This window comes from Osmia lignaria, chromosome 9, assembly GCF_051020975.1.
Source record: "Osmia lignaria lignaria isolate PbOS001 chromosome 9, iyOsmLign1, whole genome shotgun sequence".
In the NCBI taxonomy this organism is placed as follows: Eukaryota; Metazoa; Arthropoda; class Insecta; order Hymenoptera; family Megachilidae; genus Osmia; species Osmia lignaria.
Window position 1 is genome coordinate 7,704,981 of NC_135040.1, and position 27,709 is coordinate 7,732,689.

At 40.9% G+C, this 27,709-nt stretch overlaps 1 protein-coding gene across 2 annotated transcripts in view; it reads right to left on the reverse strand.

Annotated features, from left to right (window-relative positions):
• Positions 1-2,287: 2,287 nt before the first annotated feature.
• Positions 2,288-27,709, reverse strand: part of LOC117605469 (discoidin domain-containing receptor 2) — a 121,502-nt gene continuing 96,080 nt past the window's right edge. Inside the window, exons 8-16 of one of the 2 annotated variants that reach the window (XM_034326850.2) lie at positions 24,768-25,107; positions 22,935-23,125; positions 22,514-22,758; positions 18,760-18,882; positions 17,345-17,454; positions 13,200-13,400; positions 12,520-12,612; positions 5,172-5,313; positions 2,288-4,627 (exon numbers count right to left, since the gene is read on the reverse strand). In XM_034326850.2, the coding sequence (XP_034182741.1) occupies positions 4,280-4,627; positions 5,172-5,313; positions 12,520-12,612; positions 13,200-13,400; positions 17,345-17,454; positions 18,760-18,882; positions 22,514-22,758; positions 22,935-23,125; positions 24,768-25,107 (1,793 nt within the window). In that variant the 3' untranslated portion in view covers positions 2,288-4,279. The remainder of the gene's footprint in view (positions 4,628-5,171; positions 5,314-12,519; positions 12,613-13,199; positions 13,401-17,344; positions 17,455-18,759; positions 18,883-22,513; positions 22,759-22,934; positions 23,126-24,767; positions 25,108-27,709) is intronic. The other variant, XM_034326858.2, reaches the window with a different exon arrangement.

Genomic DNA, 27,709 nt, shown 5'->3' on the forward strand with positions numbered 1-27,709 from the left:
ATAATTTTATGACTATAACGATTAAGGTTCAATAGCGTAGAGCAGGCCTAGGCAACCTTTCACGGCCTTTCAGCAGGTTTCTTTTCTCTCTCTCTCTCTCTCATTTTCTCTCGCCCCGTTTCCTTTTTCAAGCAGAAAACTCAATTTCCGTCAAACATTTTTAATTTCAGTATTTACAGCTTTTCCGCTAATTGTTATTAGAACGTATCGTTTAATTAATAGGAAGAAAATCATTCATTTTTATCAAATTTTATCGTTTCTATTGAAAAAAGGAGAAGGCAAAGAAATGATGAACGTTGTAAAACAACGAAGGAGAACGACACTGGTGAGAAATTAATACTGATAGTTACACGCGACGAGAGATAATTCGGCACGTTATCGAGAATTGAAAACGATTGATTCACGAAAGTAAGTAATGTTCAGAGACTAGAAGTAAGCAAGCGCACGTTCCGCCTTGTCCCGACGTTTGATCCTCGCTGCAATGCTGACTTCGTACCATCTCGCTTTGTCGCGAAGTCTAATTGTTCTTTGTCAGGCGACGCGATTAGCGTGGATCGCATCGGCCAATAGCGCGCGACGATCTAGAACGCATGCGCGTGAGGCGTAACGTATCGACTACGACCAATCGTACCCGCATTTCTTTCCCTATTTTTTTACTCCTAGTCTCTGAACAGTAGATGGTAACTGAAAATTGAATAACATGATTGTATATTGCGCGATGATAAAAGCCAGAGATTGCCTGTGCCTGAATAGAAGATATATAGCTAGGTGAGCTCTCCACAGTCTTCCGCGATTACCTCTACATTTCTCTTAATTCCACGTCCGATTAACAATCGGCTGTGTTAGAAATTAGATTCAATAATTTAATAATTTTCTTAAAACAGTCAAATCCATAGAGAAGTTGTTTTACATGATAGAATTCTTGTGTATCTGTGATTCTGTTGCTTCATTCCTAAAAACGAACTACGAATTTAAATGGTACTTAAAAATCTACAGATCAATTCTTCGATCTCCGTGATAGACTAGATTTTATTCATTTTCATTTTCGAGTTGTAGACAGATTTGCGTTCGATTAACCCGTATTCCCTTATCTCTAAATCAAATCCTTCAAGCGATCACACCGTTTCTTACAACAAAATTCGAGGCTTGAGAGGTTCAGGATATGTTTGCAATCTAATTCGATATTGGTTAAGATTACGAGACACATTTGTCTACGATTCGAATGAGAAAATAGAGTCTTAATACTAATAATGCATCTTGTAAAGAGAGATACCCTTATTATCGTTTGATATTTTGAAAAGTAATTAAAATTTTCTTATCTCCTATCATGTAAAACAGCAAATTAATAATCTGCAATATTCGCGCGTAAAACTGATACTTACGAAAGGAAACAGCAATTCCATTTTTTGCGATTCTCTTCCTGGTGTTGATGTCGTTTAACATCAACTTTAACTTGGAAGATTAAACGATCCCGGAAGCATCGAGGCTTGATTGTCGATCATACACTTTGTTGCGAAATTATTAGAGGATAAAAAAAGAATTGATACGCGTTTGGCTTCGTGGGATATTTCACCGATTGCCAATTCACCCCGTTCAATTGGGATCGTTCAAATCAACGTGGAGCTCACGAATCGAAGCGACGTTAATGATACATTTAGGTTCGTTGAAACGAGTTTCTTTAAGCGATCGATGCAGTTATGGCAAAGAATATTTACCGACGGAATATCTTATAGTAGACGGTGAAATTTTGTCAAAATTCATTAGGCTCGGGGCCCCTTTGGTTGCTAATCTTGCTTCAAAAATTGAAATTTATTAAAAAAACAGCAACAGTAAAAAAATTTCATTCGATATTTCTTGGCATAGTAAATGAAAAGTTTATAATGGAACCTCTTGGAAAGTGGGGCCAGGGCTGTAGCCCCTCTTAGACCTCTCTTTACAAACCTTGAAAATAATCACTCTAAAATTATTATAAATACACTTATTTTTCAAAAGAATCAAGTAAAATTTAAGAACAAATTCACCATGTATATTTAATTATTATTTCATCCCCTAAGAAAGATAGTTCTGTCGGTCATGAAAATTTAGATAGAATGCAGCGCAAGAGAAACGATCCTTTTTGCTACAAAGATTTTCGAACCGGTGTAGGTACAGGTAGATACGCAGAGATATATTAAATTATCACATGAGTAGACAAGTGAGTTACTCGTTAGCAGTAGGGGGCAACGATACAGCCAAAGGCAGCAATTATGCTTACATCGATGAATCTAAACGCAACTATGATTCATAATTTCTTTTTTTTTTAATGTCACGAGTGACGGCGGTTTCGTTATTTTCTTTTTTTTTTTTCACTTTTCTTTAACACACTAATATACTCTATGAGAACGAAATTGCCTGATTTTCGTATAAAATTCTACGGTCCTGAATGATTCTACGTTTATCCTTAATAAGGGAAAAATGTTTCTTAATTATTCGTCTCTTCGTTAACGATCATTTCATTGACTTAGCTACACTGTGTTCAGTTACGATCATTTCAACCCCCCTTTCTTTATTTTCCTCGTCGGCAAACACAGAGGGAAGCGATCTTTGTTACGTTTAAATTCAACGCGCGTACGATTTATATACGAATGGCTATGTCTCTGGTATTAATCTACTCCTTTACGCGGCGTTACATTAAGATATATAAATAGTATTTTTAATGTTGTAACGGTAACATCACCTACCAACTAGATATTGCGAATGCTATTAATAGTATTCATCCGGTATAAATACATGGAACATAACGATTCGAATGGTTAATTAGTTGAATGACGCGAGAATAGCATCGCTAAACGAACAGTGTTTCTTTTACCATGAAATCTTACAAATTCGTCGTATCTCCTACCCTTATAGCTTCGTTTCCCTCTGAAACGAAGCACCCGATATGTTTCGAGTTTCGCATCGAACAATTCTGTTCCATCTCCAGAAGAACCTGTTTCATTTTTTTTTTACTGAAACCATGTTTAGTAGAGACAGAAAGGAACCCAGTTCCAAGGACTATACCTCGAATTGTTTGATCGTTGCTAATCTCGTCGTTTAGTTTCGCAATGATATAATGATCTTTTTTTTTTCTGTTAATTTCTCGATGTACGCCTATATGTACAATATACTAGTTCATTTTTTTTTCTTTGTGTTTGTATTGATCCCGCCTATCATATAAAGTTACAATTATGATGTGTCATAGTCCGTGGTGCGAGCCACCACCCCTTCCAACAAATATCTCTACCGTTCTCACCCTCGTGAATTAATATGATATCGTCGGATTTTCCCGTGCGAGCTGAACCGATTGAAAGTTCAGCGTCGATGTAATTTTTTCTAAAAGAGAGATTCCATCGTGTACAATAAAACACGAAATTCGACAGTCTTCGTTCGCTTCGTCGAATCGTTCGAATCAGAAAAGCTTAATGAGCGTCTAATGATTACGATTAATTTACGCACGACGAATTTTAACCACCTACACGTTTCCACAAACACCCCTCATTCACACATCATTTTATACACGTACAATCATTATCATCGATCAAAAACCCATCGAGGAGATTTATTTACCGTATATTGCCATAAGTGCCGATGCGATTTCTTACCATTTTCACAATTTCCTCTCCGAATTTTGTCTCGCTACCAGAAATAGCGCGTACTCCAAGAAGATATAACTTCTAACTCCTTAAGTAACGAATATCCCCTATTTACCTCGAAGATACGTATTTAAACCCATGCAGGAATGTTCACAGCTTTACGATTACACGATATTGCTCCTAAATTCTCGACGATCATTAAGGACCACCGAGATCCACGAGATTCTCTGCAACTTTGACGAACAAAGTATCGCCTAACGTTCTCTTCGTTCGATTGTCGAATTCACAGTTCCGCGATTTGTATTTTCTACCCTTAAACAAGCCGAGATCCCGACGATTTCCCTTACATACTAAGGGAATATTACGAACCTTGAGTATCCACCTGCCTGGAAGTCGTCTTCCGATTAACTTCTATCAGAAAACCTAAGAAACTCGTTCATTTTCGTTGACGGGAACCGAGCCAGGGACCTTGTCGTTGTATCCGATTCTTCGATGTATCATCGAACTTCTCTGTTACAATCATTTCAGAATCTCGTTCTTACGGTTATCCAGTGAGGATAGAACGTGTCATCGATCGTCCGTCGGTCGACGTTTGAATGATTTTTAGCCGGGCACGCGTGGCAAGCGCCACGATTATCGTGCTCATCGACTATCCTGGACGTTCAGTATCAGGATGTAGGCGCGTATCCAAGGTTCTTCCTCTGGAGAAACATGGAGATTTCTCGGAAGGTCGGCCTCTCGGTCTCCTCGCGTCGCCAACAGTCCAGCATGAGATCGTAGATATCCTTGGAGCAGGCGATCGGTTGTGGTAAATAGTCGAATAGATTATCGTTATTCTCTTTGCAATTGTTCTCGCCACCGGTGTCGTTGCAGTCGGTCGCCCGATGCAATCGTCGCAGGCTCTGGACCACTTCCTCGTCCGACAAGTGCTCGTAGGGAACGCGTCTGCCGAGGTTCAAGATCTCCCATAGGGTCACCGCGAACGCCCATACGTCACTCTTCGTCGTGTACTTGCCCTGCGAAGATTCGTATCGATTATCGGACCGTGTTCTGCTACGATGGAATTTAGTCGGTCGTGAAATCGGTTAGGCTCGATGTCAGATAAGGGAACGGGGATGGTTGGGATGGAACTGGGATTTACGTTTCCTGAATTACTCTCTCTCTCTTGTCTGGTTGAAAAAGATTTGTTTTCAAATATTCTGTTATATCATACACGTTCCGTGCTTCTCGTTTTCAAGACCCTCGAATCGAGAGTTCCAAGACTTTCAAGACTTAGGGCTCGAGTAATATTCAGTGATTCGAAACTCGAGTATGCTCGAGTTACTTGAAAATTTCCAAGAGGAACTTTCCAATATCGATCACTAATTCTGTTTAATTCAAGTACTTGTTTTTGATGATAGAAAAAGTGTGAGAGAAAGAATAACTTGGCTGGAAGGTGGAAATAATATGTGATAAATAAAAATAAATTCTTGAAATATTATCTTGTTAATTATAATAGAGTAAATAAAAAGCATGCAAAGTGCATTAACAGCAGGTCGTATTATTCGATATCATGCTTACCAAAAATATGGATTCCCAGGCCATCCAGCGTATCGGCAGGGGCACGGTGCCATCGACTTTGTAATAATCGCACGCGTACAATTCGTTGTCCGTACCGAAATCCGAGATTTTAATGTGATAAGCTTTGCCCACCAAGCAATTCCTGTAATCGAAATCCTGGTTATCGATGAATCGACCGTGTACCGTTCCACAAACACTCAATGCAAGCTATTTAATTAACTTCCAAACGTACAGACACATACACGGTTCGTTTTATCGTACTAATTACATTATACCTTAACAAAGTTTCACCCATCAAATTGTGTTTGTCTGAACAATTACGAAGATCGAAGTTTTTCCTAGCTTTCATTTTTAAAAATCGGGACGAAGTTAGTTCAGGGGTGGATCTGAAAGGGTGAAAATCGTATCGGGAATACTTTGGTATAATTGTAGGTCGAAGACGCAGTTAGGTAAATCTGTTTCGACTTCGGCAGCCAGAGAATTCGAATACTTTTCCGACCGATTCATTTCGAATGAAAAAGGCACGATTCAAATCGATCTCTGGTCGGTATGTGGGGTGCATAACACGGCCGCCAATCTGCATACGCGTACGCATTCTGTGCATGGCAGCCGACCGGAAGCAGGAATGGCTGCCTGCGGGCTGCATTTGTACGTACGTGTGGATGAGCTACGTTTCCTGTACAAGCACACGCAACTGTACAATTGAACGGTAGCGTTGGGGCAAACTTTACCAGCAACCGGCTGGATCGCTGAGTGATCATCGTGGATCGTTATGAGCCGGGATAAAGTTCGCGGCCGCTCGAGAATGCAAACTTTGGAAGGTGATATTAGGTTGTTGCAGTCTGACACGACTTCATCGTATAAAAGTACTGCAAAGTAACACTTGTAGCACATCAAATTGAAGCTTAAAGTTCGAGGAAGATGACTGCATAAATGGCTCGTTGATATTCTTAGTATTAACTGGCTGATTATTAGTTGAAATGGTCAATGACTTATAGAAACACAGAAAGTCTAACATAATTTCATGAATTAAAAGTACTGCTAATTGGTATCCTTGATAAAAATATCTATATTAACATTTCATCGATGTCGATCTAATATAGTGTTCTGCAACGAACTAAATGAAACTGGGTCTTAAATTTATTATAAACTGCTGGGTGTTTTATCGCTCATCAATTAATTTATGTAACGTACGATTATTTGTAAAATATTAATACGGTTGTCGGATAAATTACCGACACCATTAATGAATTTAATTGAATCAAATAATTAACACTCTGACGACCGCTGATTTTGTGGAATCGATGACTATTACAATTTTAATAGTTATATTCATTAGATTATTAATAGAATTATGTTTGAATGTTACTGATTTTTAAATTGGCTATGATAGCCGAAATGTTAATAATTCATATCCAAACGTGTGCCGTACTAAATATTGATATTTCTACTGGACGGGGTGAACGGGTTAAAGAATGATAATAATCGTAAATAAATACCATAAATCAGTATTTATAATAACAATTAACACGCACAGGTGTTAACATTTATTTATAAACAAAAACCTCATCTAAAGGTACGCTAATTAAAAAATATATGTCCAAACGGCAACGCTATTAGTAATTTAGAACTTGGTCAATTGTGACCCAAGTATATTAACCTATAGTTAAATATATAATTATTAAACAAAAGAGTTTCATATATTGAAAGGGTAATTTTTAAAAGAACAGTGTAAAATTTAGAAAATGAATTTAGAAATAAATTGCGGCTCTCTCCATAAAAGTCATGCAATAATTAATTAAAACGTTCGATGAAATTTTTTCAAAATTAACGGAAAGTTAGTCTGGCGAGAGAGAATACTAAGGTATTATCGCACGATGAGCGGTGCGAACTAGGAAATTTGTACTTTAATAGGGGCAAATCAGTGCCAGCATGCAATTACTCGCAGTCGAATACGAGCGTGTCCGTTTCTCTATGGCGTGAACGGGGTAAATTTGTGTCTTCATAGAGGAATGCTCGAACAGCCGAGAAATATCTGTCTAACAGAATTCCACTATCGGTTTCAAGTGGCGACTGCTTTCTGCTACCAAAGACGGACTACAATTCTCACCGAGACAAACGAGCAACTGAACGGTATTCGAGTATCAAGCGTTATCGAGAGTGAATGGAGTCAATTAATTTCGACGCTGGAACAAAGCTTCAATTTTGAGGTAGGACCTAGGTAATTAGCCGTGCTTTATCGATCACTGTTATTGGCTATACTATACCGACGGGCTACCACGACTACGACAGTGACCCGATCCACCGAAGTCCCGGGTCAGAACGTTAATGCAATAAGCAATGTTCACTCGACAGGTCCTATTGAGCTTCTGTGTGAATTATATTAAGTGGAAGCGTCTATCTCTGGATACCAGTATGTTTGACTCGCTTGTAATTGGATTTAGGGAGGGGCGACGATAGGTAACGCTAAATGAACCAAACCTCCAATCATCAATATCCTAATTTCAATGTAATCTATTCTGCTGCTAATTATTTTCCGTTAGTAGTCTGACAAGATTTCATGACATAAAAGTATTTCGAAATACCATGTATGGCACATCAATTTAAAGCTTAAAGTTTCAAGAAAATTATTACATAAATGCTTCATCGATATTCGTAATACAAAATGGCTGGTTCTTCGTTGAAAACTGAGCAATGGACAATATCAAGTATTTATTCTAACGCAAAATGAGCCATTTTGTATTGAGAATATTAATGAAACCTTTATGTCCTCATATTCAGGAAACCTCAAGCTTTAAATTGGTGTATCACAAGTGTTATTTTACGATACTTTTATGTCATGAATTAGTAGAAGAATCCAGAATTACTCAGACGTCTCATGTCAGTATAAGTTAACCAAATTTAATTCTACTATGATATCGAAATTATTCATATAGCTATGAATTAATTCTCTAATCTTGCTTTTTAAACAGCGTCGAGTGATTCTACTAGTTTGAAATATCCCAAGAATTCCCAAGACCAGCGAAACAATTCATTCTTGATATTGATAGACTCGTAGACTTCATCCCAAAGACAGAGAGCATCCTCTTTTATCCGACAACCCGGAGAAGAGTCACTTGTACGACCATTATCGATTGTCACCTGCGTTCAAGTGTCTTCAATGATACGTTAGAAGGAGAGTTTAGGTCGGCCAAGGGTTTCGGGGGGAACGAGGTTTTGCAGGACTATCGACCTCACGATGCCTCGACGTTAGATTGAAACGTAGGTAAGGAGGTGCGCTTGTCGTGAAGAATGGAGGGAAGGGAGGCGAACGATCTGAAAAAAAAGGAAAAAAAAAGGGAAAAAAAAGAAAGGAATAGAAGAAAAGGGCGGCAGTGGGTAGTGGGAGGCAGAGAAAGCCATTCTCTACATTTGTAATCGAAGTCGGAACAAAGGCAGCCTCGCTTAGTCGAAGGGTAGAGTACCTACATTGAGTCTTCGTCGTTCTCCATGGTCGGGGTACACGTTCTTGCGGTGTGTGCCAGACCACTATCACCGTTTCTGCTAACACCACCACCATCCTTGCTATCACTTCTATTACACTCGACGTTACTGAGTATGCGTGTACACTATTGTCTGTAAGTATTTGGCCACCTCCGTATAATTGGAAAAATATGAAATATATTTTGAATAAAATTTTTCAATATAAATGTTATTTATTATACGTTACGAGTAATATGAGAAGTTGATAGGAAATGGACCAGGCAATTCACTGGTTCATTTAAATTATTTTAATATAAAAGATGAATAATTTATATTATTACGGAAGAAATTTAAATTTGTTCATTTATTAGGGGTGGTTTTCATTATTCTGGTTCTACCAAACGTCCAAATACTTATGGATGGTATTGTACATGTACTACTAGTGTCTGTCTGTTCCTTCAATCGCCTTTCTTTCTATTCTTAAGTGTTCTTGTAGTGTATTGTTCGTGTACCCTTACGCCCGATCACACGCAGATCCTTTTCTTTTTCTCGGTCATCGCAAACACGCGCGTACACCCACACACAGAAGGTGAACCCTTCCGGTCGTTCTGCTTCTTTCGTCGCTCGAGCCAATTGAATTGCATTACCGTTTGATCAGCAATCGATTCTTTCCTCTTTTCCACTCGGTCCGGTTCTGAGAATGACTTTATACGGCGCTCACTCGCGAATAAAATAAGGTGCCAAGAGAAATTGGCTGGCGAACGTTAGGAGGCCAGGCTTGCGGAAAACCTTCGACACAGACGATACACACGTATTTTCAATCCTTTCAATTGATTCGTTTCCGTTTTGTACTTTCGATATTCAATCCGTTCGATTAAATTCACCGGTTGAAACAATGAACGATGCAAGTGACAAAAATGATTTTTTGGGAGGAAGAAATGTGGATTCCTGGTGAAAAATGATGGAGAAAGTTATAAATTGTAAAACAGAGTTAAAATGGTAAATGGCAATTTTGTTACGTCTATTAAAATATTAATAATCTTATTTTCTTGGACGATAAAGAAAAAATTGAACTTGTTTTCTTAATCGTAGGTTGAACTTAATTGTACAAAAGACAATTTATTTCTCACGATTACATTCAATAAGCGTAAACGATGACGCCAGTGTAATTTTCATTCCTGGACAAATTGCGTGGACAAAACGGGTCATGTTCGTACGATACATCGAGGACGATTCATGTTTCTCTTTCGTCGCCTACGCGAACGAAAGAATTTACGAGTCGCGGTGAAATAGTTAGAGAACCGTGTGTTTCCCGGGAAATCGTCAGTTTGTCACGTCGACACGTATCATCGAGTGTAACGTTTACCCATGACATTACATTTTGATTAAATTCCGTGCCATCGTGAAATTCTGATTCCTTTGCAAATGGATTTGCGGCTGCTTTCCAGTTGCACCCGCGCGACAACAGGTCGTTCGGTTACTCGATGAGGCCGATGAAAGCCGACTAAATATTTTCGTCGACGCCTGTGCCGATGGCTCGTTACCGATTCTCGGGGATCGAACGCGCTTCCATCATGGAATCACGAATTTAACTTGGTTGCGGCGTTCCATTTTGAACGACACGATAACGATTTTCCTTAATTTTTGAACAATTATTAACCGATTTTTAGTTGAAATTAGAGAACAGATAAATCGTACCGTGAAAAATTCGACGATCTTTGAAATATTTATCTGAAATGCTGTTAAATAACATAGGCTTGTGAAATGTTGTTGATTATTCGTTCAATTATAAAAATTCATTCGTAAACACGAATATTGTATAAAAGCCAACGGAATATCACAGAGATTTAATAAAACCGAGATAAAAGCAATTGCGATTGTAATTTTACAGTGGGAAAACTTTTGTTTTAAATTAACAAAGGATTACCCGAAGCGTCGTGAAAATTATGAAAACATTTTCTGAATCATTCGTACGGTCGTTTCAAAGCGAACTAACTTTAACGTTATAAAGCCTTGATTTCTGTGAATGTTTCTAAACAACTGATATAACCAGTTTTACAATTTAGAAATGACAGAACAACCATCGAACGTCGTGAAACTGTTTGGTAACTAAATTATAAAGAATGAGCCAATTTTTCAGAAACGTCGTGAATTAAAAAATATCTATATAAACAAAGGTTTACCTAGATGTGATTAAATTTCCCGAGGAATCGAATAAATCTTCTTACATTTGTCAACGATAAAAGGTAATTTCAGATAGTCCGTTGCTTCTAGACGATGTCATAGATCGAGATGCAATCGGCGATTTAAATCGTCCTACAGGCATTTGGAGGCACGTGTACTGCCGTAATAATACCGACGGCAAGCACACAGGAAGCGCATTCCGGTATTCTATTAAGATTTACGAGCGGTCGTTTGAGAGGCACTGGTCAACCGGAAACTAGGTTCCACGTGTTGTAAGAGCACCGCGGTTACCGTGAATATGTATGTGGAGCACATATGTACATACGTGCATCTATACTTCCCATCGATTCGACGGGTATAGCCATTGCATTTCAATAACAGGAACGTGGATAGCTTTCGTTGCATGTACACGCTTTTGTCTACGAATGTCAAGGGTTCCTGATACTGGATGTTGTACGCCTTGCGTCAGATATCAAAGATCATTCGATTCTACCGAACAGCACCGGTTTCAATTAATTCGTGCAATTTCATTTCGAAGAGATCTGCAATGTATTATCAGTGTATGATTAATTATTTAAGAAATTCGATGGTTACGATGGTACGATGGTTACATCGTACGGTAGAAGCAACAATAACAGGAAAATTGAACGGTAGGATAAATGGATCGATAGAAAATTGTATCATAGAATTGGAAATGTCTCCCGTATTACCCTAGGAAAATTCTCTTTCGAAACGGCACGCTTGTACACTCTACAAAAGTTTATCGAACCTTCCTATCAAATTGGATGTAATTCTGTTCTCGTAGCTTTTACGAGAAGGATTCGAGCTCGCGATCAGATAATTCCTCGTTGGTTGCACGAATTCAACTTACACGAAATTCAACGAGCACGGCTTCCGGAATAATTCACGGTTCGCAATAAAGCCGAGCAAACGTTTCTGATGTTAACGAACAGTCGATAACGACTGCAAGGTACACGGGTTTAATCGTTATTCTAAGCGAAAATAAGCTACCGTTCTTGCTGTTTTCCGCTCGACGGATCACCAACGAATCGCTGATTTCCCGTGTGGTTTCGCGGCTCCGTTTGTTTTTGGGGCTTATGGAAATGTACCCGGGGAAGGTTATAATTTAATTTCAACTTAATCGTGCCACGGAGAAACACGATACCGAACTTTCTCTTCCCTTTAATGGCTGTTTATAACATCCCGAAGAGCGATACTTTTCGTCAAAGGATACTTGTGATCTACCTGCGCGGATGAAAATTTCAAATAAATGCACATCCATCAAATAGCAGACGAGTTTCTGGATATTCAAAGTGAAATTTCGATCGAATAAAGCAAAATTTATAAAATCCTTTTCCCTTCGACCTAGATGCATCCAATGTATTAACCCTGAAACGGCGGTGACCTAAATGTCGCATCGATAGAAATTAAGCAAATTCGAAGTAGCGAATTTGAAATTTTACCATCCGCCACTTGAGATTCAAAAAGCATCCTTTACTTTTCCCTCGCGTTAATGTTCCCTGGATGAGAAGTAAAAACGATATTCCCTTTTCCTTGTTTCTCTATCTCTTATAACACCGACAAAACATCTGGGCGACGAAGGTAACGATGATAGTTTGGATGCGCTACGCTAAGACACGTTTATCCTCGTGGGAAAGAGAGATCCGGCGGATTGGTACGATGGAACTTGAACGGTACTCACCTAGTAGCCAGATCCCGGTGAACAAAGTTCAGATTCTCCAGGTACCGCATGCCCGACGCGATCTGAGCCGCCATGTAGATGAGACAGTTGAAACTGAAACGAGGAAACGAGGCGGAGTTGTATGAGAGAGGACAAAGTTAACGCGCGAGACTCCAGCTTTTCTAGAGGGTTTGGGGTTGATAAAAGAGGATAGCAAAGGGTGGCCAAAGAGACGAGCACAGGGGTCGTAGAAACGACGGAACGCGAAAAGGAGGGTTTGCTTCGTTGCGCTGAGACTATGTCGCTCGCGATTAATAAACGCTTCAAACTTTACCACCGTAGAAACTTATTGGGTGTTAACTTCGCGACGCCTTGCCACAGCGGATGAAACTAAATCTCCAGCTCCGCTGATGAACACGACCGTTGTTTCACAGGGGAATTATCGAAATTCTTGCGTTTGATTAATTTTCACGCGCCGTTTCGTGCGAGATCTGCTACGTTTCTCCATCGACGCTTCGTTGCTTTTCATTGTACGGGCTGATTCAATAATCGTTGTACGAATAGGAAAGGGTAGATTTCGATTGCAATAGGATTAATAAGGGAAGACACCTACAGTACTAATTACCTTGTTCATAAAAATAATTTCAGCTCTGTCAAATGATTAATTTATTTGTTTGATAAAGGAAGAAGTAGATAGTTACCTGAGTGTTTTAACGCCGATCGGCATGGAATGAGCATCATCAGCAGTGATATGAGTTTTCAGGAACTGACAGAGATCCCCGTGTTCCAGGTACTCCATCACAACGCAGTATGGTTCCTCGCGACAGCAGGCTCCCAGGACTCGCGCGATATTGCGGTCCTCCAGGGCTGCCAGGATCCTCACGTCTCGTTGAAAATCCAACCTTAACAGATTCGTAACCCCATTATAATTTTTATAGAAAAACCAAGCTGAAATTTCATTGAGTTTTTCCATATCGAATGGTAAATTTCAAGGTATCAAAATTCTCATGAATTTCACGAATGTTTTCATTTCATGTAAACGAACAGAAGTAAAAGAAATCATGACCAGCGTCAAATTTTACATCGACGTGATAAAAGTAGAAAATTGTCCTGGCAAATGGAGCCCCGCTCGACCGTACGATGTTCGCTGCCTCGAATAATCATAAGATTTTCGAGCAAAGTTTCGACGCTTCGTTTACATTCTCGCCGAAGAAGGGCCGAGTCGGTGTAAAAGGAAACTTTGCCTTTGAAGAGTATACACGCGTAGTAACAAGACGCGTTTCCTTGCAGCATCGTTACTTGCTGCCTTACTTACGATCGACTTCGGTAATGGCACCTCTCTCGCGATAGCTTAATGCGACCGTTAACAAAACTACGGGGCTCGTATCGATTCCCCATAAACTTTGAATTCTGCTGCGTACCGTGGTCACATCTTTGCATCCGTGTGGGCGACAAAACCCTTAGGACGTTGAATCGAGATAATTGCAATTCCTTGATTGCCTTTTCGTTTCTTATCTAATGGCACGGTACCGATGATCCATGCCGTTTTATCAATTTCATTAATACCGAGCGACACAATTAATTTCTCGAATGAATATTCATGGGCAGGTAATGAGGCGAGCTTGGATGCACGGACGTTGGAAAAATCGAAACGCACGGAACATCGCTGCCCTCCCCCTGTAAATTCGTGGTACACGAAGCAAAACGCGAAATTAAAGCTAAAAAATTCCATTTCCAGAAACGAGATTTCATCGGGCGAACGAAACAACTGTAAACCGGTGTTGTTTGTTTCGACGAGGATCTACATTGAAAGCACTGTTCCGCGCCATGAGGTTGAAATTAAATATACCCGTGGAAAAAAAAAAAATCGGTAATTGTTAACGGCAAAAGCACCAGTCAATACGGAACGAAGTGTACGTTGTTTTCATCGGGCGAACGTTAGTCGGCTCGTTATTTAGCGTTATTTCGAACAAAACGCGCGGCCACGAGTCAATATCCCTGATATCGGGTATAACGAGTAAAATATTCTTTGTTCATATTGAACGGGGCTCTGTAGTGAATGCGAGTCGTTTATTGATCATACGGCCAATTTCGTTCGTTCGGTTCCATGATAAATAGAGAAATATCGTCATTTATCATATATGAGAGAGATTCGTACAATGGAATATATTTATTGAATATATGTAAAATTATATAAAGGATCACGATTTTCCTTTACCATTAAATTACAAAGAACAAGTTCCAGGTGTTCGCGGACGTAAGATCGCGAATCGCGAGTCGAAGAAAAGGATTCTTTTATCGTGACGAGGAATCGCGTGGATCCAGGAAGGTGGAAAAGGAAATGGAGCAAGCTGGTATCACGATAAGGGACGCGATAAGTCATCCTCACGGCGGGAGACTTGTTGCGTGAGCAGACGCCGAGGAACTGTGGAAACCAAGGATCGGAGATCGTTTCGCTTTTTATTTATGGTAGTACGTGAATCGTGGCCCACGAAAAACACTGATATTTACAACAAATCACGATGAAACGCAAGAGTAGGAGTTAGCCGGGCTAACGGAAACGATTGTATCACGCGATAAATCATGAAACGCGTTACATCTGATTAAGTTACCCGGGAGAGTTTCGAAAGTTATCGGGTCAACGGCGATCGACCCCGTGAGAATTCCCTATTAAATAATCCGAAAATCGTTATTCACTGATTCCTTAAAGCGAATATCATTTTTAAAGAGATATACCGAGAGAATTATACTCGTTTCGATCGAAGTTCGGTTTACATTTAAGCGTTTCATTTAATTTATAATCCTTTTAAAAAAGTTTCACGTGGAAGTTTGTCGAATGAAAGAATCTTCATTAACTTAATGAAATATTAAGACTCTCTTGGCTCGTCTAAATGGAACGCGTAATTCTTTTTAATAAGAAGATTTCTTAAGACAAGTTGAAAAAATATTGTTCCAAGTATCGCACAAATTCCTCGTCAAACAGAAGGGTTTCATTTGAAAAAGTAGCACATCCTTTGTAGCAGAAAACCCGCTGCACCGTACAATTTCAAAACTTAATGGAAATACATATTTCAAACGGTGCAATCCATATTTCTTTCGAGATAACGAAATCTATTCTCGACGGTGTTGGAATATGCATATAAAATAGCCTTCGAACGCGTTCAACGACGTTCGGGGCACGTGCTTTACGATGTTGAAGTAACCTGCCGGCTAATCGACCACTTTTACCTTATTGCAAGTTAAAAGCAGAGAAATTCGCTTTGGTTATATTAAACTGTAAGAAGCAATCTCGAACGGAACGCGTTTGCTGTCGTACCGAATTACCGGATAATTACTCGTGTCGAAAAGTATTATAATATTCTTTTGATCTTCATATTTTCCCATTTGACCCAATTTATTTTGAAATTCTTGCTTCTTCAATATTCACGAAAGCCTTTGTTGTTACGATATTCGATGGACCAGAGGTTCCCAAACTAATTTAGCTCCTTTTTCAGATAAAAAATTACTCGGCACCCCCTTGAAGATCTTTGTTTAAGCGAACAAACAGAAAGACGCAATGACAAATTTACACCCCTAATTGCACCTGAAGCTACCCCTCATGAATCATTTCACAAAGGGGAGGTATCACTTTGGGAAGCACTGCGATGAACGGTCGGCGATTTTCGTCGTACGGAAGCTTTGTCATCTGTTTCGAAGGATTCTCTCGTCCTGGAATCCCCCCCCCCCCCCCCCCCCCGGAATCCTCTTTCGCGTCGCCACGAACAGCCGAACCTCTCGATACCCTATCTCCCCGGTCATTGTATGCAAATCTATTCCATTCGTGAAATCGAACTGGCCTTTTTCTGATGTCTAGCTTGATAGCCGCGGGAACGATCGTTTTCGTTGGTACATATCCGGACGTTTCACCGCCCCGGGCTTTCCTCTATGGCCACGGAAACTTGGCCCGGTATTCGGGAAAGAAACCAGGACATTCGAAAAGGACCGTCTTGTACTATGAATTTTATGCACGGCTCGGAAACGTTCGGGGAGGACGATCTCTCGGTTACGTTCCGTATCACGACCTAGTGAAATAGATTCGATTCGGTTGCATTATGTTCGTTGGCCATTGTGCGGGTCGCAGTTAGCCTCGATATCGAGGAATGATGTTTCCTCGGGGAGAAACGTTCCCCGTTTTCAACCCTACTGCAGTCCAAGGCTCTTTTTCAACCGTCGTGTTCTCGTTTCTTTGTACTATTATCCGACAAAATTCTTGCAGATGACATTACTAATTTGCTCAGAATTTGGTAAAAATTAATATTAACTCCTTGCCTTATAATATCGTGTCACATTCGTGACGTAACTTACAGTTAAAATGTGTTCAATTTGGTTGGTACTTTTAGTATGGATGAATTTTGAGTGAAATTTTAATTATAATTTGCTATATAGAGATATTTCATTTTTCCTCTGACTGAGGTAACTATCGAAAAAATCATAGGTGCCCTAAGGAATTTATATTTAACAACGAACGAAAATGTACCAATACATTTCTGGTCGATTGTAAATGGAATACACGAAGGGATGAAACTAAATCGTTCTCAACTATCGTCCGTGCAGCTATCGTTCTCTTCCAACAATCGGTTCGCATGGTGTCGGGGTCCATTTTTGCCAGATCTCCCGTAAAATCACGCGCCGCGTAACCGAACGTTCTTTACCGGTGCAAAATGGTTATCGCCTGGATATAGCGGAGGAACAAGGCGACCAGGACGTAGCGGTGGCTCGATCGAGCGTTGTAACGACGAAACGGAATGCAAATTGCGCAAGCGTATATAATACGCACACACACATACACATATAGATATATACTCACTTTTCCTTCTCGCTGGCTTCGGGCAGTAAAAATTTGACGGCGACGAGACGCTTGCCAACGGTGGTGGTCGATCCGTACTCCGGTATCCCTTCGGCTTCTGCCACGTACACCTTTATAGACATAATTCGTTCAAGTTAGAAGGGAATCGCTTTTGAAATAATAAAGAAAAACTTTGCGTTAGGTTGCGTGTTGATCGAGGAAGGATGCCTTGGTACAGCCATAAATTCGTCTAACGAGAATGGATGATCCTTGAATTTGATTATTCGTCGCTGGCAAATTTATCGCCTAACTTTCGCGCGGGACAGGTGTATTCATCGGTGGAAGGTGCTCGCTGGCTGCGGGAAGCCGGACAGGAAGTCAGATAAACGACTAGCGAGCACGACTATCCCCGGCGAGCGTATTCCTCGTGCCGACATAATCCTCCGTTTGGAATTTTGCAATTTTCCCTGGTATCCCGATGCTGATCGATCCACGGATTAATTTCGCGATCGATCCGCGATGAAGATTGACGAAGGTCGACGCGGATGATGAACGTAACGGATGTCGCACGGTGGCTGATGCAGCCGAAACAGAGTACGCGACCCGTCTCTTGGACCGGTCATTAATGGGCGTGCCGTCGGCCGAATAGGAAACAAAAGGGAATTATTAGCCGCTCCAACGCATTCTAAACTGATTATCCTCGACGAGCCAGACGAGGCGCTATTGTGACGGGAAGAATAACAGGGTGGACACTTCGTTAATCGACGTATTGTTGCGAACAGCCGGTAGCGAATTGCCCGCGTACGGCCAACAAACGGATTGATTTCTCTCTCTCTCTCTCTCTGTTACTCTCTAGTATGTAGTCGTTGATCAAGGAAAGCCGGGGTGCGGTACGTTTGCGAATCGATGCGGAATCGATGCTGCTACGATTTCTCTGTCGTTTGTCGCTCGACTACTCGCGATACCATCGCCTAGTCCGTTCGCAATATCGGTTGTTTGTAATTTAACACTCTCTGGCTTCGTGCTGTTTCACTGTGCTACGAATTAGCGAGGTAAAACGATACTTCACCCGGCTGCGACTGGGTTATCAAAACGTTAAGGGATGAGCTTGAGGCAGAGAGTTTGATGTTACGATGGTAATAACCTTGCAAGATTATTAATTTCGGTAATTTGCATGAGGAGAGTGCTCGAGTTGATACAGTGATGTTTCTGTATATAAAATGGTACTCTAGTTGGCAATGATTCAGAAACCTTGCCGTTAACATTGACTCGATCGAAAAGAGAAATAATTTCAGGGGTGTAATAAAGTTCAAAAAGGGATGTAATAATTCGTCGTCAAAGTGGACGTCAGGGACGAATGATCGGTCACGGTATTTTATCAGCGTGTCTAATTTCAAATAGATGTATGTGCTCGAAGGTAATAACAATGTCGTTACCGTTCCAAAGGCCCCTTCGGCAAGTTTCGAGAGCATGCGGAGGCGATGCCGTGGGAAGAGCGGTACGCTCGTCTGCTCCAGACGTCTCTTCAGGGCCGAAAGTACCTCCTGTTGAGTCGGCGACTGAAACAAGGAAAGAACAATGCGTCAGCTCGATATAATCAACGATCTATGATCACGCTAACCGCGGCAACCATCGCAGCGTGGGGGTATTTCAGGGTTCGCGATGGTCAGTCAATGGATGAATTATTCGACGATGCCCGGGCTCGTAAATTCACCGTGATACATAGCACCGTTCCAATAGATTTACAATAATTTAAGTGGCAAAATTGCTGCTATAAATTCCCTCTGCAATATTGATTTTGCTGTTCGACACCATTCAAAATTCCTGTTAAAAATCATCTAATGTAGGCGTTTATTGGAGGTGGGAGAGGGTTTCGTCATCATGGATGCCTTTGGTTCGGGCCGGGGACCGCTAGGTGGCGGCGAGATGACAGTGTTCTCGCTGGCGGTCACCTGGCATGCAGTTAGAATGTATAGGAGTTCCGAATTGCGGTATGATAGGTGTCTGGGGCAGGGATCGTCTGTTGACAGCCCCACTGACGACTCTGACAGACGATCCCGAGACGGAACACCTTTTTCTCTCCTATCCTACACTAAATATTTTTATTATACCTTTTGGATCTTCCTGAAACTTTTGAACGAGAGTGTACTTGAAATAATTCCGTCCATCACTCGTGCACCACGAATCCTCTTCACCCTGTCGGAACGTTCGAATTGGAATGAAACAATAAAATGGAGGTCGTAGATCGAGCGAGCAAAGGACCAGTTGCACGTGACTGGGGTATAACTTTCGACAGGGTTCATTGTAAAACTGCAGCCACCGATAACTACCCTATCCGGTGTGTTTTCGAAGGACATCCGTTCCGATCTAATGACGGATCACACGGGGACAATGATTGGCGTCGCTACGATGCGTCAAGGCCAGACTCGACACGTCGTCCCGAAATGTTTTGACTGTTTCGAGTGGCGCCCTGTCGGCTGTCAATCACTGACAGACGTCCCGACGTAGACGACCACTTTCACGGCATTGTGCTCGAATCAATCTGACTGCACATCCGCGGAAATCGTGCAATCGCTTGCGGGATCGCTCTATCCGATAGCAAACGTTCGCGTCTTGGTATCAGTGAAACGTTAAATGACCGTCGATGTTCAGAAAATATCTAATTCAAGGATCGATGATATTCTGTTACAAAATTTTCCTAAAATTGCGATAGAAATTATTGAAACGTTGCATTTAAAATATGGAAACATTGACACGTTGATTACTCTCAAATTTCATACAATTAAATTATGAGGAAAAAAGAAGATGAACCAAATTTTGATTAATAAGTAGGGTATCAAATTGAAAGCTTAAATTTGGGAATTAATCAATCAGTGAACAGAGGATCAATGAACGTAGAATTCGACCGACAAACCCAGATACGAATCCATTCACCCTTCGGTCCATTCTTCTCCCTCCGCATCAAAGATATCAATTTAAGGGTGACCGACAATGTCGTCCAACATTCAATGAAACGTACGTGTTCTCGTTTCACCGGAGAGATTCTCGAAAAAATACACATCCGTGCGTAGAGGGGTTGTTCCGTCTATGGTCTGGTACGTTCTGGCTGGTAGAAATAAATCACTGGCGAGCTACAAATTTCAAGCGGCGTATTTTTATTCCGGCAGATCGCAGCGGTACGATTTAGGTGCAGGTTGCCGAATCAACCCTCTCATCCTGTGTAATATTTCTGCGATGTCGGCACGCGCTGGTCGACAGAGACGGGGAGGGGGACGGGGTGAACGGGATGGAAAGACAGAGACAGTGCGAAGGGGTGGCCACGGGGAGATAGGATTGCAAACGTGATTACACGACGCGCTTTCTCTCCGCAATTAACAGAGCGAACTGGCCCGGAAGCCACCGGACCGCGTAATGATGATACATTCCACGAGGGTTGTTCCGAGGGTATTCGCGAAAGGGTTCGACGCAGCCCGTTGACGGCAGTTCGTTTATACGTCGACGAACCGATCAATCGAATGATTCTGCAGATTGGGCGGAAACGTTGTCGAACACGCGACACTTTATTCTGTTTGGCAACGAATAACCCTTTTGTGTTATATCTGTACGTAGCTTCTAGCGATTTTGCCCTTTTTGGTTGGACCCTTAGAATCAGTAATGATGGCGTTAATTAATATTAGTGAATTCATTAAGGAAGTTCGATTCTTTAATTCGAAAGATTGGAATAATTGAATGGATTAGTATCTTGTATTGATCCTTTCCTGTTTGTTGTATACACAGGAACGTATTGTTTGTATTCGGATGTTGAATGAAGTTTTTCAATATATCGCCGCGAGGATTGTCGAAAGCAATATCGATAAATTCCAAGTTTCGAAAACAGGAAGAAATATGAATGACTTGGTTCTATTGACTGTGCAAACTTGATTTTTTCCCTTTGCACGCAATACTACCTATTCGTGTGAAATGAAATTTGTTCAAAAATACGAAAGTTATGTTTCTTTTAATAAAAAAATGAATAAATTAAAAAGTAGTGATTTATAATCTGATGTGAATTGATGACATAAAAGTATAACAAAATGGCATTTTTACCCTATGAATTTGATGCTTAAAATTTGATGAAAATGACAATATAATTGTCTCATTAATATTCATAGTACAAAATGGGTCGTTCTTCGTTGGAACGAATAATAGATTAACCAATTTTCAATCTAAAATTGTCCATTAGTGAATATCCAATATTCAATCACTTGTGTCTATTTTAAATTGATAACGGAATTTTCTGTCTTCTGTATCATTGTAAATTTATAATTACACGCAATCGCTTTTTCCATATCTAATCAATTTTTAATCACACATCGTATGAATACTATTGGCAGTATTCCATCAAATTATTAGGCAATTCGAAGAAAAAGCTCACCGTTATCGATCCAAAGCTTTTATATTGACCTTTAGTCGCGATCCGATGATTTTTTATGCTAAAAGAGAACCCTAGGGAACGTCTCGCGCGTTTGACGTCGACGGTGCGTACCTCCTCCGCTTTTTACCCCCTTTTCGTTCCTCTTTTTCTCTCGTTTTTTCTATCCACCCCGCAGGATCCTGGCACCGCATTCTGGTATTCCGGATACGAGCTACGTTATACTGTACCCACGGGAGGTATATCTACCCCAAATGGTCTGCACTCGTTCCGCCATATTGATTTAAATTATTAATTGCGAACTTTCCCTCGACGAATGGAGTGCACGTTTAATGGTTACTGCAGGGATACAAGTACATTCTGGACCAAGGGTGGCCATTATTTATACACTCCACGATAATACGCTTGAATTCCTACGCTCTCGACCTTCGTTTGTTTACTTCTCTCCATTAAAAATTACGATTATTTATTAATAGTAACATTTATCATTCCCTGTTACTTAAAAGATTTCCCGAAACGACGAATGTATTTCAACTGATTTTATCTAAAATTGTTATTATAATTAAATAATTTCAATTTTAAATTCTACTTTTATAATTAAAATTTTAAAATATCCTTAATTTTTAATTTATAATACTCAATTACTGGAACACGGAAAAGAAGTATTTTTCAGAATTATCAGAGCTCTCTCACGAGTAAGGAACACCAAGATCTGCCGAGTGTCTTAGAAAATTTCCACCTCGTAAAACATTGAGCAACCGTTAGAAAAGGAAACGTACCTTCTTATTTTCCGTCTTACTGCTGCGAGAGGAAGTCTTGGAGAAGATGCTGTCCTGGTCGGTGGTTCCGGTGGAAACGGCAGCCGCTCGTCCTGTGCCGTCCTGGTTGAGCAGGGGGACCGTGCCGAGTTCCGGTACCGCATAATCGTACGATGTGTCAACTGCACCGTTCGCGTACACCGCTGTGGATGATATAGCAAAGGAGGAACGGGCGTTGAACAGAGGAGCAGGTGGAGAGGGCTTGGCTGAACGGTGTATTGATTGCGGTCAGGCGAATGCTTTGTTGTTTGGTACATACGTACGTGTACCCGGTAGAGGCTCGTACCGGCCGTTTAATGTGTCCCGGGTATAAATATACCCGGCGCACGCACGTGTGCACGCAAAACAACGCGGTGCAACCGTGTGTTCGGGAACGGCATACCTGAGTGATTGATGTTGCTGCCCTTGTTGTTCAGCATCATGTCTTTCATCTCCATAACGACGGTGCTGTAGCTGTAGTACGGCGCGTACTTTAATGCCTGGTACGGTTCTTGATAGTCGTCGAGCTTTACGATGTCCAAAAGACGGTTCCCCAGGTCCCGTGGCAGCGTCGGTAACGAACCGCCGGCGTATCTTGCAACAGGAAAAAAAATAGGATTCGTCTAGACCTTGATCTCGGGAGGATTACGCTTTGGCGATGGGAACGCATGGAATTGCGATGGGATTAACGACCATAGGAAATATCCCAGCTTTTTTTGGATATTTCACGTACGATCCTTTAATCAAGGAAGGACGAATTCATTTTCTTAAGGCTAATGTGAAGTCCTGTAGAATGTACTGATATTTAGGAAAGCGTTTAAAAACAACAGTAGTTTTATTTTCTCCTAAAACTGATGCCTGGTAATAACTGAAATATACAGTGCAAGTAGTAAAGTCGACGCTAGGTCGGACATAGATCACCGTGGAATTTACTGATACTTGTACCGTGTGACGATTTACGAGGCGTTAAAAAGAGAGAATGACGGTAGTTGTGTACAAAGGCCATACGTCCAAGTGTACTGGTATGTTAACGGGAACGGTGAGAAAGAATATGGTAACTTTAAAGCATCTTTCGTAACGATGGAAACGCATCGTTGCTCGAGTGGATACGTTTTTTCTCGCTGGTAGCACAGCTGAAGTGAGCGTCGAATGTTCGATGAAAGGGGTGGTAAAACGTACTCGAAGTGCCTGTAACATGTTCCTGTTGCGGGACCTTCTGTTGGTGAACGGTAATATCGGGTTGCACAAAGCGGTAACAAGGTTGAAGATCACTGTTGAAACGTGCAGGTCGCGGCCAAGTTACGATGGCTCGAGGATCTAGTCTGGAGACATTCGTGCCATACAAACTCGATATATTGCCCGAGGATGTCCGTTATTGGACGTTATTGGACATCCACTAACGAGCACGACGGATGGAAAGTTTATTGGAAGGTGGCTTCCGTCGTCATGGAGCACCGTGAATGGTTGTAAAGTTAGAGAGGGATGTTTCCCGGCTCTCCCGGTTATTGGAACATTTTCATAGAGGACGGTTTTACGACTCGTCTAATACGAAATAACTATTTTCTTACTGATATACTGGTCAGTGTACCGTGCAAGAAGTAGTTTAGTTAACACGTTGACCATCATGCTTGAAAGATAAAATAGTTTAGAAACTGTGAATGAAATTGTGAGCCATTTTGAACTCCGACTTCATTTTCTATTATCCCTTATCACTCCAAGAATATTAAGAACGCTGGCTTAAGGTTGACAGCATTACTGCCGGTGGGAGTGATAAGGATTAAATGTTATAAAATAAAGTAGACACAGATGAAAAAAATAAAATTTTCATGCCAACCATTCGTAAATATTATTACATTGGCGGCAAAATCTGTAAATACTGATGTATTCTTAACACTAGAACTACCAAACCAGTTAAAATGACTGGTTTCAAGTTTCTTATTTTAAATTATAAATTTCATTGTCGAAATAAAGAATGGATGTATACATTAAATTATGTTTCATCTTTTATCTATTTAATTTTCAACATTATTTTCAATTTAAAAATATCTGTCCATCAAACTAGTGTTAAAGCAAATACGAAACTGTAAGTCTATTTTGAAAGCTAATATTATTAATAATAACATAAATCCTTTGTGTCTACATCGTCTCCTACGATCCTAACTTGGTATCGTATGGGATGTAGCATTAAATATTTGTAAAATGTAATTCCACTGATAAAATAGTAATGGGGGGATACCTTTCGTCGTCCTCCAAGGTATACGCCATCAATGCAGCTCCTTTTTCCACGGTAGCACAGGTAGATCCAAGATGAGATGGCGCCTTGCCGGTCATGGGACTTGCGAAACACTTGCGTTGCCTGTGCCTCGAGACAATCAGAAATATCGCCACGGCGAGCAGAAGGATCACGGCGGTTAGCACGCCGATCACGACCGCCATGTACGTCGGGTCGTCGTGCTTCGCTGTCGAGACCGGAAGTTCACCCTCCGCGGCACCGTTTTTCTCCACGAAGACGTCGCTCTGAATAGGTGACTCGGTTGTCGGTGCTTCCTCGGGCGTGAAGTTACCGTGAGCCACGTCTGTCCCGAAACAATCGAACCGCAATTATTATATTTACCAAACCTTTGTACAGTCATTTTCAATAAACATTAAGCTTTAAATTAATTTATCACAAGTGTTATTTCTTGATACCTTTATGTCATAAAATTGTTTTACAAAATTCGCACCGTAGAAATGTGTGGTACCTTCTTGAGAAATCTCAAAATCATTATGGTTACTTCTTCAGCATTTTAATACGAAGGTTTTGAAAAATAATTCATGCAAAGAGTTGAAGTTTGTTGTTGACAAGGAACATTCGGGGCAGAAAACTATTAACGCACGAACCAGTGAGTAAACGCAGAATCATTAAACGGAAAGAAGGTACTCGAGTGGATGTAGAGCGTATAATTAACCTATATGCGTTTCGATGGAAAAATTGCACAGCTTTCCGGTGGAAATATTTCCATTTGCCTGATTGAAACGCGACTGAACGATCCAGTTGTCTAATTACCGTTCTGTTCTTCGAATCCCTCGCGCTCCCGTATCGTCGACGCGGGAGTTTTTAGTAATTTCCGGTTACACTCGAACCGGTAACACGACGAAGCTTCGCTTTTGAAGAGCGAAACAGCGGAACGAAAATGTTCCGACTACTTTTATTTCTCTTCTTTTTTCCCCGCTGCAAAGGTGCGACAGAACTCGCTCGCGTTTCGCGCTGTCACAACAATTAAACGAAGCACGCGGCTCTCGAACGAATATTCTTGACGCGAGAAATGGCACACGCGTTTCTCTTATCCTTTTATCTCGTTTGTTATTCAAATAATTCATACCACCGTGTAAAGGGAGCCGCCGGGCGCGAAATTAGTTTTGCCCGCGTAATTGATGAACTTAAAATTTCATCGAGGACGAAAACTTTGAAGATTGTACGATCCTGAATTTTCTCTTCTAATTAAGACTGTGAATATAAATAGGAGCTCTTCTTTTTATACAGAGGATTTGCAAAATCTCTGATCGAACGATAGAAAATTATATTAAGAATGTATGAAGAGGAAATATAAATTTTTAGTAAATGAAATTACAACCCATAAACTGATTAATTAATTCATTAATAAACAAGTTAGTCTGATGGCTTAATAATTAGGCCAAGTATCCCATCATCAATTTCCCAAATTATATCTTGTTCATCTATCAGAAAGCTTTCCAAAGTTCTACTAAAAATACACTATCGATGAAACACTTTTTATTCGTTTCTTTTCATAACACCCCTCTCCATTCGACTCGCGAATTCCATTTCCCCGGTTTGTTTCGTTAAATGAAACCTTTCCAGACATCTGAGCGACGTGGTCGAGACCAGTCTATCGTTCCAGTAAAATCGTGGTTTTCGATGGAGAAAATAGGAAAAGAAACAAAAACAAATGGAAGATCAATTCGCGGAACGACCAATTTTCACCGATGAAGCGGCTCGATCCACGAAACTTTTCCGCGAGGATCGGTATTTCCCGGATTCCTGGCAGGATCATTTCGCAGGAAACAAAGCTGTTGCCGCGTTTGATATCGGCTTTTACATGGTATGGCAAGCGTCGTGCTCGTTCCCTTTCCATCGTATCTGACAAACCGTCTACCGGTTTGCCGTTCCATCCCCTATGAAATCCGATATTAAACATTCTTCGCGCGACCCGCGACGGGGGTTTTCGCAGTGAAAAGAGGTTTTGTTTCGCTAAGGCTACGGCGTCAGGTGGTACGGTGCAGCTCATTCCGTGAAGCAACGCTGGCCACGCGGCCATCGCGCCGGCAATTTAACGAAAATGAGTTTCGATGCAAACAACGCCAGGTTCCAGGTGTTGCTGACGAGAAACCGTCCGAAGAACGAGTCGTTCGTTCGCCACTTTGCAACCGGCAATCCTGCGAACCGGCAAATGTGATTCCCTCGTGAAAGTAGCTGTTGCCGTGCATTCCTTTGAACAGCATCGGATATTTCCAATTATCGTCCGACAGCAATTCTTCGAATAAACTGCTAGACACAATTGCATATATAATTCCTTGAACAATTGAATTTTTTCCAAATATCCTCATTTTAATTATTAACACGAGGGTTGAAACGAAATCATTGTCGTTTCGAATCGTAAGAATTGTGCAAACGCAACACGCTTCGCGTGTAACGAGTGTTTTGTACAAAGAATTTAATTGGAAACTCAATGTCGATTATGACACTCGAAGTCCTTTGCACGCGCGCGTTACCGTGACAAGAATTTAATTGTTGCCCAGAAAACGGGAATGCCGTTTAAACACGTTGTTTCGCGAGCTCTTGTATCGGAGGCTTTTTTTTAAATTTATATCGCTCTTCAGACTCGGAGTATCAATCGACACGGAATCCAGCATCGTGACAGAATCGAATTTCCTATAAATTGCTTCTTCCGTAGCAGAGTGGCTGGAAATTCGTTTTTTAATCGGCCTGTCATCAGCAAACGATAAATTGTCCTCGAGATAGAGCGATTCGAGTGGCAACCAATCATCGATCCGCAGCTACACCTTTCTAAGAGCTACAATTATTCTCTCGCCATCGATCCGTGACATTAAAACAAGAAGATAAATAATTTTTCTAAATAATTTCCCATTGTTGGATCGTGCATTTGAAATCTCTTCGGC